Here is an 18,320-nt window from a genome sequence, read left to right on the forward strand (position 1 = left end):
CGATTGAAGTTTTTAATTTTCTATTTTCTCATAAGAAGCAAAGAGAAACCAAAAACGACCATGGTAGAGATGTATATCTAAGTGGTTAATTTTCTATTTTCTAGTCTTGTTGCTGCGAATCAGAACTACTACACTTATGTTGTTGTTTTGAAGTTGAAAACTCGAGCACCAATGAAGGTTTTGCACCGTCATCCAGTGGAATTTGTCGTCGGAGAAACCGGAGAAGCATTCGTTTTTGGAGGTAGAAAGAGATTTTATACAGTGGAGTTTAAGTAAGAAGGAGGATGTTATTGGTGGGAGGTTTAGCAAACTGAAAATACCTAGATGCACAACAACAATTATGTTTTCTGGTGCTGATTTTTTTTTTTTTAATTTGTTGAGTGATATTGGTATTTTAGCACCCTTTTGAGTGCTCTAATATTGTATCCCACATGTTTGATTGTTCAAGTGGTCACTTTTCGTTCTTCTTCTCTTTGTGTAGCCATCGTTCATTGGAGTTTAAATTCTGTCATTGTTTCCTTGCTCTCGTTCGAGTTCTTTTCTATTTGGTGTTCCACCTTGAATGTTCTCCTGCTCTGTTTTTGTGTAGAGTTTTATATTCTCCTTCCTTTATGTCTCTGTTCGAGTTCTTCTCTCTTGGTTCATTTTTTTTGTTCGTCTAATTCCTTTATATTTCTTTGTTTTGTTTTACTTCTGCTTTTCCCATATCAGCTTATGTTATTATTTTGGGGGTTGATGAAGATTGTTGGATGCATTTTTTGGGTTTGAATTTAAGAGGATGAATTATTGATGTTTGATAGTTAAGGGTATTTTCGTCTTTTCGCAATTGACTAATCAATTGAGGGGTAATTTCATCTTCACAACATTTTTTCCGAGTCAGCAAGCTTCTATCCTATTCAACATTGCCACGTCAGCAAATCAATGACGTGTCAGTGATCAAATGGGCTCAAGGATCAAAACTCAAATGATTAATAATTGCAGTGGCTGTTTGAAATAATTAGTAAGTTCAGGGACCAAACTTTAAATGACCCCTATTTGCAGGGACTAAAGGTATAAATAAGCTTAATTTAAATAATACTAAATAAATGATTTTCTTATCAGGGACAAATTAATAAATATATGGATAGATCTTTCTCAGTGTCGTTTCTAGAGTTTTACAGGTCTTAGATATAATATGAGAAACGGGCCCCTTATAAAATACATTATAAAAAAAATTTAGCTCATTGTTGTGGTTTTATTAGCTCTTCACTTCGTTTTTTTCGTTTTTCACTACCAAATAAATGTTTTTTTTATGTAACATCTGAAAATATATCACATACTCCATATATACCAAAACAAAATAAAATACCGCAAAAGTGAAGAACAATAGCACCTGTGAAGTAGACTGAAATTTAGCACCTGAAAAACAGAGACTGGAATTTTAGCACCTAAGAATAATAACAACAAAAAAAAACTATATATCAACACGTAATTAATTAAATTTTAAACTTTTAGATGCAAAATTCTTCAATCACTACAAAAAACGCGCTGGATTGCGGAGGTTTTTTTGCGGAGGTTTTCAAAAACCCCCGCAAATTAGTTGAAATAGTGACGCGCCCCCTTTTTGCTGTAACAAATGCTTTTCAATCTTGGACGGTTTCAAACCCCCACAAAATTAAGGCAATTTTTCTAATTTTTAACCTATCCCGCTACCCTTTCACGTGTAGCGCACTTTTATTTTCGTTTCCCTCTCCTTTGATTCACTCATTGAAAACAAATCAAAATCTCTTTCTCTCATTATCTCTTTCTCCATCTCCAGAACCTTCTCACTCTCTCTCCCTCACAGCTCCAGGAACCTCTCTTTCTCACTCTCACGGCCGTCTCACTCGCCGCCGTCACTCTCCAGAACTTCTGTTCCAACACTCACTCTCTCCCTCTGTCACTCTCTTCGTTGTCAAACCCTCTGTTACTGTAGCCGTTGCAAACCGCTCCATCACTCTCACTCTCTCCCTCCGTCACTCTCATCGTTCCATTCCATCACTGTCTCCCTCATAGAGGTATTTTTATTCTATTTTTCATAAATCAATTTTTTATTTGGGAATTAGGGTTTGATGAAATTGTTTTGTCTTTGAATTGTTTCAATGAAATTGATAGTTATAGGGTTTGATGCTTTTGATTTTGATGAAAAATCAATATTTAGGGTTCACCAATATTTTCTGCAATATTACAATTTAAGACAATTTAAGGTTCACCAATAGCTATCACCAGCCATAAACAAACTTCATATACATAGTTTCAACTCTTGAAATTCTTTGTAATGAACTTTGTTGTTTTAGGGTTCACCAATAATCATGAATGTTTTGATGGTTGAAATATAACTTTTGGAGTCTAGATGTAAGTAATTGAATCTGATGACAGTGCAATGAATGTCAATATACCATCCTTTATTGTGTTGGATTATTTTTCGCTTCTATGTTGGAAAGCTATGTTTGAACCAATATTATTATGTCTATTGTTCTAATTAAACTCTGTTTGGCATTTTTGCAATTGTGTTAGAAAGTTTCTAGATAATGGTTCTATTTTTCTAGAAAATGCATTATATTATATATTATAGATAATGCTACTATTGTTGCTAATAATAGTTTAATTCTTGGTTTAGGCAGATGGATAAGTTTATTCACTATGTCAATTAGGAGCCCTGGTTTGAAGTTTGTTGTCTAAAATATTTTTCTAGAGAACTTGTTTTGCATCTTTAACGTTTTGAGTTGAAATTCGTACTCACTGTTCATGCCATACTGGTATTCTCTCAGGATGGTCCAGTCAATGCATTGTATCAACACCATATACCAGGGGAGTTAGTTATTTTTACAATGACGAAGTGACTCCTCGCATCTCTCACTTCCTATTCCTGTCCCTTCCCCTTCACTTCAAAGCTGCCACACATAATTTAGAGAGCTCAAATTTGAATTTTAAGACACAATTTGTCAGGTATGTTGCTCATCCAAATGCATATTGGACTGGTTATTTTACAAGTAGGCCAAGCTTTATAGGGTTACATGAGAATAAAGAGTGGTTGCTATCAGATATAATGTTTCTGAGCTCTCATATATCATTCTTACTTGGATGTGCATTATTCATTCCTTTCTTCTTGATATTTAGGCAGCAAGGCAATTGGAATTTTTTAAAGGGAGGAATGAATCAGGAATTTCAATAGGCTATGATGAGGTGCACGTTAATAATTTTATTTTTAGCTAATGATTTCATAATTGTAAACTGAAGTGATCCACAATTTCTTAATTTGCAGGCAGAAGGCTTGGTTGCATCTCCACTTGCTTTATTGGTAAACCAAAGATCAAGTTCGCATGTGATAAACACAGTAACAGGCTTCCAACAGGTGCACTCTAGTCATAGAATTCATTTATCTCCTTTTTTGTTTTTCTTTTTGCAAGAAATCCATTAATGACTTGTTTTTACTACATTAACCTTTTTCATCCTATATGATTTCTTATTTTTTTTTATCAATAATAAGTTATATAATTTGATAGATATTATTGGAACTTACTGACCATGTTAACTTATATGCTTTGTTCTTCCTTCTTATCTCATAAATGGATGCACTAATGGACCCTTCCTCCAATGAGTGCGCTAATGGAGACAAAACACATACACATTAGTTATGGTATTCAAACACATTTATTTGGTTAAGTTTTGAAGTCTTTAGACATTGATTTATACTTTTACATGACTGACTTCAGAACATACTTGCCACAGGTTTCCACTGCAAAGGTTTTTGTCTAGAACTCTTCTGGGATGGAAATTGAGTCTCAGCTTCTGCCTATATCTAATATTACTTTGAGCATACGAAAAAAATATGTCAAAACATATATAGGATTCCTGGTGAAGTGGCTAACTTCTTTGGTTCATCAAATGTAAGTTCTTTTATGATCCCATATATCTTTGTTCCTTTCTTTGACGAAATAATACATCAGGTGACTTATTGGATTGTATATGTCAGTAGCTTTAGATTTAAGTTTTTTTCGTCAAGCCTGATGAAGTTTGTTATTTTATTTTTTAATTTAGGATGATTCTAGAGAAGAGAGTTAAGCACCCGTCCAAAATGATAGATGAAAATTGCATTTCAAGTTTAAATGAATATGTTTTGCTTGTTGTGAACTTCTGATGCAATTGTAGGCCAATAATGACCGTTATGTTAGTTTCACGCTTTTCTTAGTTTGGTTTAGATCACGATCAATCTAGTGTGGTATTTGTTTTACTTTTTCCATAATTTTGTGGAAGCTTCATCAAATATTTTAGCTAATGAAGTGTTTTTTCTTTATAATTTCAGCAGAAATATGTTGCAAATGAGCCTAATTCGCCTTTGAACGGAAGAGGATCATGTGGTGGAAGAAACATCTGATGTTTTTTAGATTAAATATAAAGGTTTTATATCAAATATCAAACAACTCTTGGTTGGTTGTAGAATATCTGAGTTTTCATTTGGAATAGAAGGTTGAAAAGAGATATTGACTATATGTTTTGTTATGATATCTCTATTAGGGGAAGACATATTTTATGCTATTATTATGAATTTGTGTTATGTATTGTCACATTTAAATTAGATTATATATGATATTATATATGGATATTTTGGACACGTTATTAAGTTTAAATATTTATTTTGGAATTGAGTGTATTGATAAATTTAAATTTTACAATACCAATAAATTGCTATTAAAAACAAGAATGGATTAAATAAAGAAAAAAAATTATGTAACAAAAATCAATTATATTATTTTTGTATTAAAGGAGGTTAAAAACTCCCACAAAACCAACAAAAAAGGAATTTAAAAAAAAAATATATCCATGTATCTATGGAGGTTAAAAACTCCCGCAAATTAAACACTCTTATTGCGGAGGTTTTGGATCTGAATACCAGCGGTCACAAAAAACCCCCGCAAATAATTTGTGGGATTAGTATAAGCGGGGGTTTTGAAAAATCCCGCAAAACATTTCGCGGAGGTTAAAAACCGCCGCAAAATAGCTTTAAAACCCCCGCAATCTAGCGCATTTTTTTGTAGTGAATGTTAAATTAATAACAACCGTAACATTCCAAATTATCATCTCTATAGATAATTTTGATAAGATTAATTGTTGTTGTTGTTGCTGCTGTTGTTTATTACTTACTAGATTTGTTGTTCTAGTGAATTAGAAATAAGAATGGGGTGTATGAGGAACTCAAGAGTACACCTAGTAGTTAAGCCTATATTACTCAAGCCCACGCAAACAACTCACATTTCCAAACAAAAGTCACATAATTAACTCAAGCAACACTCATTTTATCATTTCATCATCTCACTAGAAAAAGAAAGGATTAATAGCAGTTTTGGCCCCTAAGTATCACGAACTTGCAATTTTTGCCCCCGTAAAAAACACTTCAACAAAAAGAAAATTGGACCGAAAATGGCAGTGTGCTCAACTCCGCACTTTGTAATTTTTTTTTAGGAGGCAAAAATTTCAAGTTCGTGATACATAGGGACCAAAACTGCTATTAAGTTAAAAAGAAGAGAGAGAGAGAGAGAGAGAGAGAGAGAGAGAGAGAGAGAGAGAGAAGAAAATAACAGAAAAAAGGGAAGAAGATGAAGAGAGAAGAGAAAAAAATGGTGTGAGAGAGGGCTAGAAAAGAGGAGAACAAGCTTGAATAGCAATATAGAGTTGAGAAGAGGACAAGGTAAACCCAGTTTCTCCTAGTTTCCCTAAACCTATTACTTCTTAGCTTGATCTAAGTTTCCCCTTTCCGCTTGCATGTATCATATATTAACTCATGGGTACTGAGAGAAATAATTGAAGAAGGAAGAAGTGATTTGTTGGAATGGAGGATAGGGTTTCATCCTTGGAAGTAATAAGGTTTTAGTTCATAATTTTAATTTCACTGATTGTTTATTATTATGAGATGAATTTTGTACAAAAAAAAAAAAAGATATTTAATTTGCTTGTTGATTATTATTGATTTTGATGGGTTTGATTTATCATGTAATTTCATTAATCATTACTGAAATGAATTTAAAGTTTAGTTAAGGATGTGGAATTTTACATGTTTAACAAGAAAGAAAGGAGATTTCAAAGATGAACTAGAAATCCTAAAAATTACCTCATATAGAACAGTTTCAATGCATGATTTTTCGTAATTTATTGACATAAGATATTTAAATGGGACCAATTGCATAAGATTCATATTTAAGCTGAATACCTTCATAAAATGCAGAATTTTTTTAGACTTTATATGACTGTCCTTTTATAGTTTGTATTGATTTTAGTTCTGCAATAATCTTATGTTGATCGGTCTGACTGTGGGTTTTTTTCTTCCCTGAATTGATTACTTTGAATTTTGATTTGGACCAATTACATTGTCTTTGATTATGAACTGTCTATTCCTATAAAAGTCTACAAAATTATTTGAATTCATTTCAGATGTCATTCATGATTATATTTGGCAAACGTTATGCTGAAAAATCTGATTTGAAACTTTTTTCTAACTCTTCAAAATGGTGGATCTAGCTACTTTCTTATTATTACCAGTGCACTATCTCTAGTTTTAAATCATATGAAGGATGGATTAATAGATTGTTTACCTTTTTAGTTATTTAATAATTATAGTCCATTCTTAAAGAATAGAGAATTATGGAATACTATTTCAAATTTCTTTGTATATTTGATTTTATTGTTAATGAGTCACAGTGTTACAATGCTTTTGTGATGTATGGTTATGAATGGATTATTTCTTGTAAATACGGGCTAGTAAGTAAGTTGAAGGAGGTTATCCCCTTGATTGTTATGTGTATTACACTATTGAATGACATATGATAGTGTTTATGAATATATGTTATGCAGATGTCTGAAATCTGATGGGAGTAGATGATTATTCAGAGGTTAAGTTAAAGTGCATTCTATATATTAACCATTGTTATACATATAAGTATGAATGTATTTTAGTAAGTGAGCATATTAGGATATTGCCCTTGCAAGGTGAGTTTTCCATCCATATACGATGGGACATGTAAGAGCGGGTAAGCAAGGCACTGTTCACGGAGTTAATTTATCTTCAATCTTACTAAAGGTTACCACTATGAAGTATAGTTTATATGACATCATAGTCAGTCTAAGTTATTAGATTACTAACGTGTAGTAACTTAGACAAAGAGGATAAAGTTAAGAATATATATAGATTATGGGATATTTTTTATATATTTAACTAGTTACAAACCCGTGCTTCGTACGGGGTGGATTGCTTTTTTTCCGGATAATTTTGTTGGCAAACACATATTTGTTAATACGCTTAAAAGTAAACTGATTCGAAATTTAAATATTACATGTATATAAATATAAAAAACCATGATCCATAACATATCAAATCTTAGATAGGTCTACCATAAACGAAACCATTGCAAAAAAATTGTTCCAAAGAAAAAATGAGCAAATGAACAAATATTTTGCACAAATATTATAAATCTTTATCAAAATATTAATGAAAGTTTGGTTTTCATTGGAACTATTTCACTACAATTTACTCCAGTTACAGTAGCCATTATGAGGCAATATTTTTGTAGCCAGAAAGGATGTGCTCTATACTCAATGAGGTCAGCTGAGTTTTGTGGGATCTGCAAAGAAAGAATCAATTGATATTAATATATTATATAAAGGGGAAAGTGATGTCGTAACCGAAGAACTGGTTATTTCTATATATTGTGACTTATTTGATATAAAGTTAAACTTGCACAGTATTGTAAAATCAGGGATCGCAGAAAAATATTGAACAATGTGTGCTATTGATCCACAACTTCTGGCAAATCATAACCCAATTATTAAAATCTAAGAAATATAATATGCCTAATAGATACTAATACCTGTTTATCTATAAAAGAAACATATATCTGACCTGTGAAAAGAACAAAACATTATTCTGCACAAAGGTCTCGTTACATTCGGATTTCTAGCCTTCCAAAAGTAATTTTGAAAAGAGATTAAAGTCAATGGTTTTCCTCACACAAAGTAGTGAACTTTCTAACGCGCATCATAATTTAGCTAAACTTTTTATCAAAACCAAGCACAACAGAATTGACAAAAAAGAATAATTGTAAGCAAAAATAAAATCAAATGCTACTTACAAATATCAAACTGGCATGGGGATAGAAGGATGCTGATAAGTGGAGTCCAAACTTGCATGGTGTCCAAACTGACATGATAAGTGGAGTCCAATCTGATAAGTGGATCCTTCTTTAGGGGGGCCAAAAGTTACACCATGCCAGTTTGGACTCCACTTATCAGCATACTTCTATCCCCATGCCAGTTTACACCATCAGAGACTGAAAAATTGTCATAAAATCAGCTAATCAAAAGAGGGTCAAAAGTTAGGGGGGTCAAAATATCCATTTTTTTATAGGGGGCTAAAATCGCAACTTTTTGAAACATAGGGGGTGAAAAATGCATTTAAGCCAAGAAAAAAATGAGCAAATTAAGGGATATTGCACAAACATTAGAAATATTTATCAAAATATTTATCAAAGCTTTACCAAGTCTTGATTCATGAAATAGTTAAAAGTTTAGGGAATTAAAGGAAAGAGCAGAATAGAAGTATTGCACACGGATGATCAAGTTTAGGGAAAATGAAAACTTCATAAATGCGAAAAGCAAGCAAACCGCACAATTCCTAGCTATATACTCCCTCCGGTCTCAAATGTAAGAAACAAAAAAATAATGCACACATATTAAGAAAGTGGATTGACCACATTTAAGTCATTATAAAAAGTGATATTTTTTCAATTTTACCCTTATCTTGGAGTTGTAAAGACATTAATGATGAAGTTGGTTTAATGAGGGTAAACTTGGAATTGTTGCATTTAATAGGTTCATTTTACTATACTTTTTCTTATATTTGAGACCCACCAATTTTATTTTTTTGTTTCTTACATTTGAGACCGGAGGAAGTATTATAAATGAATAATCGCTTGAACTTTAAGTTTCCAATATTGCGAAAGACATGTCTTGAAAACTTTTTATTCCTAGCATCTTTTTAAAAGATTTACCAAAGCATTATAAAGCTTTGTTGTACAAAAAGAGCATGTCTTATTTTGATCAACAGATTAGGTGACATTGTCTTATTTTGAGCATCTCTCCTTTAGAGCAAATTTTCTAAAAAATGTGTTTTTGAAATCATTTGTTATATGTTTGAATGAGTTATATTTAAAAAAAAATTGTTTATTGCTAAAACTTATTAGTATTTGAACTTGAGTCGCAACTAAAACGTTAAACTGTCAAATTCACAGGCTTATAAACGAAAAAGGAGAGAATAGCAAGTAAAATACATTTTCTAATTAGACTTCAACGTAAAGAAATATAAGCATCCTTCACACTTGAGCAAATTAATTGACAAAACATAAACATTCGCAACATCATGACTTAATTATCGATTTTGAAAACATGAACATAGTGGCCGAAAGGTCCATCAAAAAGCTTGATGATGCTAAAAAAATTGAAATCTAGGTGAAATAAAATCAGCGTGAGTTAACTTACGCTGGGTTCGATGTGATTTTTCAGCGTGACTTAAGTCACGCAGCCAGTGGCGGATCTTGGAATATTTTTTGGGGGGTGCCAGAATTATATGAACTATATATTAAACTGTGTGAAGGAGATATCATAACTGTTAAATGGTCCAGTGGTTTATTTCGTTTGATTGCAGAGTAGAGAGCAGGGATGTAGGTTCGAATCTACATAGGAGCTTACAAGGAGCTTTTTTCTACATAGGAGCTTACAAGGAGCTTTTTTTTTGAACAAAATAGTAAAAATCTACATAGGAGCTTACAAGGAGCTTTTTTTTGAACAAAATAGTAAAAATATAACAGAAATAGAGGATGGAAGGGTCGAACCCGCGACCTAAGTAAGAAAAATAAAGATCATTTCCACTGCGTCAACTGAGTAGTTGTGGTAAGATTATGCCTAATCTAGTATATATAGAAAAGTTGGGGGGTACCATGGCACCTGCAGGTCGCTAAGAAGATCCGCCCCTGCACGCAGCGAGAGGTAAGTTACGATGGTTTAACACATGCGTGATTTAACTCACGCAAGGGTATTTTCGGAAGTTTAGTTAGGAGTGAGCAGGACTTGTTAGGAGAAAAGCATTAAAATATATTTGACTGACACGTTAACTATGTTGCCCGATGATATTAGAAATTTTACTCTCCTAAAATTGAAAGAGTGACATCTTATCTTATTACAGAAGTGGAGAAAACAGTTAAATCTTATCTTATTACAGAAGTGGAGAAAACAATTTTTAATTTTTCACATCGCTTATAAACAAAAAAGGAGAGAATAGCAAGTAAAATACATTTTTTTAATTAGACTTCAACGTAAAGAAATAGAAGTATCCTTCACACTTGAACAAAATAATTAACAACACATAAACATTCGGAGTGGCAGTGGCTTCAAATTTCTTCGGTTTCTTCCTATGTGATTCGCGACCACTTTATTCAGTTTAGTTGTTTGGCGGGCATGTTACGATCATCTTATTCATTCTTGAAGGTTATTTGGTTTGCATGTGTGGGTTATTTGGATGAGTGACCAAGATTTTTTCCAATGCTTACATAACTCATAACCTCAACAAATATTACGAATTTCCTGGAGAACAATCAAATATTTCTAAAGCACTCTAATCTATTACAAAGATCTAATCCATTAAACACAATTACTATTACAAAGATCTAGTCCATTAAACACATATCTCTTCATGGTTTTCTACATTTGATAGTTTCATGTCAAATTGGTAGAGCAAAGTTGATAGTGTGACTCAATATATATATATATATATATATATATATATAGGGTTATGATAGAAGACACCTTTTATGAAGGTGTCTTTTATCAAGTTACTCTATGAGCATTTGCGAAAAGACACCAACTTACTTTTATGAAGGTGTCTTTTAGCAAAGTTATAACTAAAAAGTGAAAATCACACCTTAAGGTGTGACTTGTTAAAAGACACCACCAAAGGGTGGCTTGTAACAAAACCCATATATATATATTCTGCTTCCCACATCCAGATGTTGGAAAAAAGATGAACCGGAAGTGTGTTTAGTTCAATGCATAATGAACCCGTTCAAGAAGCTGAACAACTTGGTTGACAGAAAATTGTGGTAGGAGTGGCTTCAAACTTGCTTTTACCGCATCAAGTGGTTCCAAAGACAAGATGTTATTTTGCTGCATATTTGTCAGCTCCAAAAACTGTGTCAACATGTCCCCGTCAAGTATTTTTGGTGCTCCAACCTTCTATAAAATACATATAAGAAAAATAAATGACATGATGCAATATCGTTTAATCAATCAATCTGCATTTCTGAACAATGAATTCAATTAAAAAAGGAAAATGAAAATGAATTATGATAAGAAATAAAAGCCATGGCCTTCCCCTTCTGAAATGCTTTCAGTATTTTTTAGAAAAGTTCAAAAAAATATTAAACTTGTAATCATATTCCATTCACCATATGAGCAACATGCAAAGAAGTAAGATACTGGAGTTGCGTAAAAACGTGAATAGCAAAGAAAATAGGAACAGCTTCCATAAAATGAACTAAAAAGTTAAAGTAGGATTTCAAAATTATTACAAATTTTACACAACTGATAAAAATTTGAGGTAGAAAGATGTCACATTGTAGGGGAAACGTACCAACATTGAATAATAAACTTGTAATCAAGTAATTAAAGTAGTGAAACTTTTAACAATACTTTTAATAAATATCATCAGTATTGAAAAACATTGAATGTCAAATTTGGACTAAATTCACTTCATAGTTCTTACTGGATTTTCACAGCTGCGAAACTCATTATGATCATTTCCAAGAACAGGTGCAGTCAAATGATGGACAGCAAGTCTTGCCTGCACAGCTTCTAAGAGCTCATATTCCTCTCTACAAAAGAAAAATTGGTTCCATCAAACATGTCAAAATGCAAACCCTATCCAAAAGGACTGGGGTATTATCCTAGCACTGAACACATTATATGTCAAGCGCACACGTCTAAATATTGAAACAGAACAATATGGTTCTGTGGGGAAAAAAACCGTTGACATTTACCTTCCTGAAACAAAGCAAATGCACAGTACATGAAATGGCACACACTAATAGTTTGAAAGTGAACTGATTTTTTATTCATTAAAATGTTTAGAAGTCAGTCAATGTCCGTTGAGCTCTTTACCTCCCTCACCCCCATGGTCTAGATTTTGGAAATCGGCTAGGCATAGCCATAATTTTAAGACAATCAACACAATTTTCGTATCAAAATATTTATGGAAGCCTTAATCCATGCATAGATGCACCAATTTTCTTTGGTATTGCCCAAAGTATTCATCAACAGCAACTACATCTTCATTTTCAGGATGTAAAGCATGCAAGTTTAGTATCCTATCATTAACCGATGAACTTGATTCATCGCCAGTAATACCCAAGTCAGAAACAATCTCTGCATGGATTTCATGGCATGCAAGGATAAACATTGCAGCTGTATCGGGTAGCTGAGCCTCACGAAGAGCTGCCAATGCTTCTTGTAGTGCACCAGCGGCAACATACAAAATCAGAGCCCTGCATTGGGTCATTTGAGTTAAAATGGAGTGAATAGTGGTAGAGTTAAGATAAAAAGGATAAATTAAACAGTGGTACCTCCAGATACCATGTTCGCTGTGCATGACATATCCAGCCCATCTTTGCAACACTCTGCAAGAATACAAAATGTAGGAAGATCTCCTCGTCAAGATAGTGTACAATTCAAATAACCTTTTCATTCATATAAATGCAGATATTAATCATCTTGGAAATTCATTTCAAAATTATTATGTAGAACGGAAAATGGTTCAAGATAATTGGCCACGTGCATTTGCTAACCAAAAAGGAAAATTCGGCTTGATTAATATAAAAATATGGAACAAAGTATAGGCAGAGAAGGTGACACACATGAAGATCCTTTAACCCAGTCGAAAACATAACTATCATAATAATGTTTCTAACAACACAAAATCTTGGATTGATGATTTACATCAAGCATTCAAATACTTATAATTACACATTATCTAAAATGATTCTTAAAGGTTATAATATGTTTCGCTAAAGAACAACTTTGAACACCAAAAGCATACCAAAAGGATCAAAATATTATCAAAATGGTTGACTAACCAAGTGATAAACTGGAGTAGGTTCAAATTTGAAATTTAGTATAAAAACATATTTAATGTTTCTAACAACACACACAACACACGCTTTTGGATTAGTATTGCCAGTCAAAATTTCCCGTTCCAGTCTAACGATATTTACCCTTTTGACATGTAAGGCCTCCTCTTTGCTAGTTTAAGCCTTGGTCTCAAGAAGCTTGTCAATCATGTCAGCAGCTTCTTGAACGGTGGTGATGGTCTGGGCACTTTCTTCTTCCACACTAATGCCAAATTCCACCTCAAGTCCCATCACAATCTCAACCTGCACAATTTGAAATGTAAATGAAATGTAAATCTAAATAATCGAGCAAAAGATCGTAAAATGTAAACCAAACACTATTCTGATTTTCCTGCTATGAATCAAATAATTAGATATAGCATGCCATTTGATCATATAGCTCAAGCAGTAACTATTTGCAACTGGACACAGAATACAGAAAATAATGACGAACCATGCTAAGAAAGAGCAACAGAAATTAAATCAACAGGACATGAGAGAGTAAGGCCATAGCCTTCAAATTAATCTATAAATAGAAGATTAGCCAACTACTATAAAATATAATAGTAGTTGGGACATAGAAATTCTTTCTATTTTACATATGTATGCAGGAATGAAATTACTATCATTTCAATAAACCATTTTCTTTGATCTTCGTCAATAACTTTTTCCACTCTTAATTAATGGAAGCATACTTATAATATTCTTATTTGAGAAGACCCGTACTATTTTTTTTATGAAAGAAGACCCAAACTACTCAAGTCAAATATCAAACAATTTGATGTATCTTATTAGAAGTCACAAACATTATACCTCCATCCACATCTGACTGCAAGGTTTGAAAGAAAAAGAAAGTCAGGAGCTGTACTTAGGAAGGATGTATAGTTACAGAAATTGCAAGATCACCTTAACAGGGAGTGAAGTGCCCCATTGATCCACATAACCTATAACTTGTCCATCTTTGATCATATCACCCTGCAGATTTTAAAATTGTAAACAGAAAATTGAGTTTATGCAAAAAATACGACAAACCTGGCAAACATTTGAAGAATAAAAAAGGGCAACCCTGTGCACTGATACGCAGGGTCCGGGAAGGGGTCCCACCATTGGGTGTATTGTACGCAGCCTTACCCTGTTTTTACACAAGAGGCTGTTTCCAAGGACTTGAACCCGTGACCTTACAGTCACATGACAACATACAACGTAAAATTACCCTAGTGGAAATATATACATCAACCTATATCAGAGTACTCAAGATAAAATATATAATTCTGCCACAATCCTTTTTTTTTAAATTAATTTGATTAAAAAAGTCAGCATATGCATGTTACCCTAGATGAAGATTGGCAAAGCATAATTGCTTCTTTGCTCCTTAAATAAGATCAAAACATATAAAGCTTGGGTGATAACATCTATAAACACCTTAAAATAATGGCTTCTCGTATACGTTCGTACAGGTAGAAATTTCAAATCTTTTATAACTTTCTCCTCTAACGTTTCAACAAACACGTATGAACTTATAATGACTTTTTTCATAACTTAAGAAGCATAGACATATTTTAATTGGCAAATAGCATAAACTGCACACTAATCCAAATTGGGTCATACCTGTTGATTGTTAAGCAGAGCCTGCTGTGAGAGCTGCAGTTGCTGAGGATAAAGAGCTCGATTAGTCCCTTAGCTGCACCTAATGCAATTTTCATTCTAGTTGACCATGGTAATGTAGCAGAGTATCCTGCTTGAATCACAACAAAGAAAATAAGAAATCAGACCTTACAGCATGATTAATATATGTATATAATATAGTATTGGTAAAAATAAAGTAAATGCAACATACTTCTGAACAATTGATTCTCCAAGCTCCCTCTTGTCATGTACTCATACACCAAAAGCCTCTGCTCCTCCTCACAACAGTATCCAATTAGGCAACAATGAAGAACACATTTCAGTTAAACCTCATTGAAGCAATCCTAAAAGTTCAGATACTATGAAGTTACCAAAGCAACTGAGAAAATCAGATACTAAATTTTACTCTTCCAATTTACATTTCAATTATCAACTAAATGCATCACTTGATCCATCATATATTGCTACTGGAAATTGAAAAACACAAACACCGGAAACACTAAAAAGAGATTACAAATATTGAAACACTTGACCTTCATGGATATATATTTTTGCTTCTTCAAGAGGAAACTCTATTAGCTTCAAACACTGTATCTTTGCTTCCGGTTATTGTTCTTTTCCACAAGAATATGTTGTCTTCCTCAGGAAAAGCAGATATACCAGAATCACCACTCATCTGACAGTCCAATCACAAAAATGCAAAACATTAATATCTAGGTTTTCAACTGATCCACACTATTAGTTAAACACATGTTTGGATTCACAATGTGCCACTGTAATTTTGGCAAAAACTTTGAACCTCAACAAAATAAAGAAACAATAATGATAGTCACCAAAAAAATGAAACATTGGTACTGACCTGCACTTTTATATCAAAGTTCCAATCTCACTGAACCATCAATCCTACAAACTTCAAAACCCTTATTCAGTAAAATATTAATCCATTATATTGGGCACTTTAGTCCACTTACTAAAAATTCAAATCTGATATCATGATATATAGCGTAGTTCATCCAAATAAATTGTGCATTTGAACAAAACATGACTGTGAGTGGTTTCAATAGTGTATTTCAAATCAATGGTGAAGGTTGTTTAAAAGTTACTATTTAGTAAAGATCAAATGTGAACCGATTGATCTTAAATCTCACTGAACCATCAATCCTACAAACTTCAAAACCCTTATTCAGTAAAATATTAATCCATTATATTGGGCACTTTAGTCCACTTACTAAAAAAATTCAAGTCTGATATCATGATATAGCGTAGTTCATCCAAATAAATTGTGCATTTGAACAAAACATGACTGTGAGTGGTTTCAATAGTGTATTTCAAATCAATGGTGAAGGTTGTTTAAAAGTTACTATTTAGTAAAGATCAAATTCAAATGTGAACTGATTGATCTTAAATCTCTAATATCAATGTCCATATATTTAAGGATCTAAAAATAGTAATCAACCCAATTAATTATAACAACTAAATTAACTATGCAATGAAAATTAAGGATAATTTAGTGAAATTTTAGGAAAACTCACATCATAAGCCTCATTGATCAAGTAAAACTGCGCCCCACAATCTCTTCCTTTGCACTCATCTGGATGGTACTGAAACACAAACAAAACCCAAATATTCATCAAGAAAAACCTAAAACAAATCCAATTACGATGCCACATTTTTATATCTATTTAGAAAATGTGCAACTGCAGCCTGTAAAAACAGATCAATCAAACTCAACAATCAAAACAAAAGCATCAGTTAGTGCTTTCATTCATTTCTGTACATTGCACCTACAAAAGCATCAGTCATTCACTTATGGTGTTCAAGTTAAATGGCAACCATCTTATATTCCTAGTCATACTTTCTATTCACGCAGTTCAATAATAGACATCAACTATGGTTTTTGAGCCGGCAGCGCTACTTAGCCTAATTGTTTACATCAAAACATGACAGTAGAATTTGTATGCTCACCAAATCATCAATAGTAGAATATATCACACACCCCTTGTCTCTAGCAAGCAGAAGCAGAAAAAAAAAATCCCAGCTTTACAATGTATTTAGCTTTTAGCTTCTTCACTTGCTATAACCAATCCTTGTATGCACTTTACATTTTAGATAACCTGCAGAAATGACAATAAATGCCTTACCACAAATTTACAATTACAGATAAGCTGAGCATTTAAAACCTCTGGAAAATGAACTCTTACCCAATAACATAGTCAGAAATCCAAGCCACCCAAACCACCTCTATCATAGGATCACTATCTACAACTACTTGTCAACAAAATTTAGTTTGTATAATCTGCCTACTCAAATCTTTTTCAGTCTACAACTACTTGTCAACAAAATTTAGTTTGTATAATCTGCCTACTCAAATCTTTTTCAGTTTACATTGAACTATTATCAATAGTGTATTTCATAAACCCATTTTAATCTTCATCAAATCTAACAAACAACTGAACCTCAATAAGAACACCCAATTCAAAATTTAAGCTACAAATTTTTAATTTCATCAAATCTGACAAACAAACCAAAAAAACATATGAAACCCATAAAACCATATTCATATTCAAATCAACACCGATAATACAAAATCATCCAAAAACAAACAACAAAACAAACTTTCACCGACCCACTAAACCAATTCTCAATTTTTTCCACCGATCAAAACTCAATAATCAAAACCCAGTACAAAATTTCAAAAAATATCACAAATCAAACAAAAACCCAAACAAATTTGATATGAAACATACCGATTCAAAGAGAGACATTTCTGATATGAAAATGGATCGATCAACAGGGAAGAGGAAAAAGATTTGAGTTTTAATGCATGCTTACCACTCCAAAGCACTCAACTAAAAGGATTGTGAACTTGCATGTTGATAATCTTGTTGGAAAAGGGAAGTTTTGGTGAAGATTGTAAAAGAAAGGGAAAGGGACGACAATGAGAGAGGGGAGGGAGTCTGATTTGTTGTGGGGAATCCAATCCCACCGCCGGCGAATTCTTCCCCGGTACTCCCTCCCACCGCCGGCGACTTCTTCTCCGGCACTCCTCCCTCCCTCTCTCTCCCTCGACCCCCTCTTTCTCTCGTTCACGTTTCTCTGTCTCTTTTCTCTTACCAACATGCCCGTTGATTTTACCAAAACGTCCTTCTCTCAAATTACAGGATTACCAAAATGCCCCTCAGAAGGGCAAAATGGTAATTTCCATGGACATTATTTTTCATATTTAGTTTAGTAGATGAGAAGGAAGAAATTTAAATACTCATTAACTTTTGAGAGGATTTTTCCATGCTTAGCATACCAACATGGCTGGAAACGTTTTAAACTATTTTTATTAAGGGAATTTTCCTTTTATTAAATTCTATTTTACTGAGTTTTACTCACTATGTTTTTGAGGCAACGTTTCCAGGTATAGAAGTGTACATTGAGGGACTGAAGAGTAATTGTTGCTCGTTAGCCATCAATGTTTCAGTT

General features: G+C 33.0%; 2 protein-coding genes and 2 long non-coding RNA genes across 20 annotated transcripts; 1 reads left to right on the top strand and 3 right to left on the bottom strand.

Annotated features, from left to right (window-relative positions):
* Window positions 1-1,745: 1,745 nt before the first annotated feature.
* Window positions 1,746-4,633, top strand: LOC146929903 (uncharacterized). Of its 2 annotated transcripts, none has more exons than XR_015006193.1 (6): window positions 1,746-2,036; window positions 2,790-2,967; window positions 3,139-3,204; window positions 3,284-3,658; window positions 3,751-3,908; window positions 4,325-4,633. It is a non-coding gene; the product is annotated as an uncharacterized LOC146929903 (long non-coding RNA). The 2 variants fall into 2 exon arrangements; XR_015006194.1 differs by having other exon boundaries at window positions 3,143-3,204.
* A 5,988-nt stretch (window positions 4,634-10,621) lies between these two features.
* Window positions 10,622-11,965, bottom strand: LOC146929904 (uncharacterized). Its single transcript, XR_015006211.1, has 2 exons — window positions 11,825-11,965; window positions 10,622-11,295 (listed from the first exon to the last, which is right to left on the bottom strand). It is a non-coding gene; the product is annotated as an uncharacterized LOC146929904 (long non-coding RNA).
* Window positions 11,966-12,149: 184 nt separating this feature from the next.
* On the bottom strand, window positions 12,150-13,339 carry LOC146929905 (uncharacterized). The gene is made up of 3 exons (XM_085707431.1): window positions 13,329-13,339; window positions 12,681-12,734; window positions 12,150-12,602 (listed from the first exon to the last, which is right to left on the bottom strand). The coding sequence occupies exons 1-3, from the start codon at window positions 13,337-13,339 to the stop codon at window positions 12,320-12,322; spliced, it is 348 nt and encodes a 115-aa protein (XP_085563557.1). The 3' UTR covers window positions 12,150-12,319.
* A 1,487-nt stretch (window positions 13,340-14,826) lies between these two features.
* On the bottom strand, window positions 14,827-17,984 carry LOC146929906 (uncharacterized). 16 transcript variants are annotated; one of them, XR_015006197.1, is made up of 7 exons: window positions 17,597-17,960; window positions 16,815-16,963; window positions 16,382-16,450; window positions 15,709-15,752; window positions 15,383-15,525; window positions 15,061-15,193; window positions 14,827-14,958 (listed from the first exon to the last, which is right to left on the bottom strand). XR_015006197.1 is itself a non-coding variant. In XM_085701602.1 (3 exons), the coding sequence occupies exons 1-3, from the start codon at window positions 17,967-17,969 to the stop codon at window positions 15,409-15,411; spliced, it is 474 nt and encodes a 157-aa protein (XP_085557728.1). In that variant the 5' UTR covers window positions 17,970-17,984; the 3' UTR covers window positions 15,383-15,408. The 16 variants fall into 16 exon arrangements, 1 of the variants encoding a protein (XP_085557728.1); XR_015006200.1 differs by having other exon boundaries at window positions 15,061-15,118; window positions 17,682-17,949; XR_015006196.1 differs by having other exon boundaries at window positions 17,682-17,949.
* Window positions 17,985-18,320: the final 336 nt, after the last annotated feature.

Source organism: Medicago sativa, chromosome 4, assembly GCF_051527215.1.
Source record: "Medicago sativa cultivar Bolivia chromosome 4, Bolivia_mono, whole genome shotgun sequence".
Classification (NCBI taxonomy): Eukaryota; Viridiplantae; Streptophyta; class Magnoliopsida; order Fabales; family Fabaceae; genus Medicago; species Medicago sativa.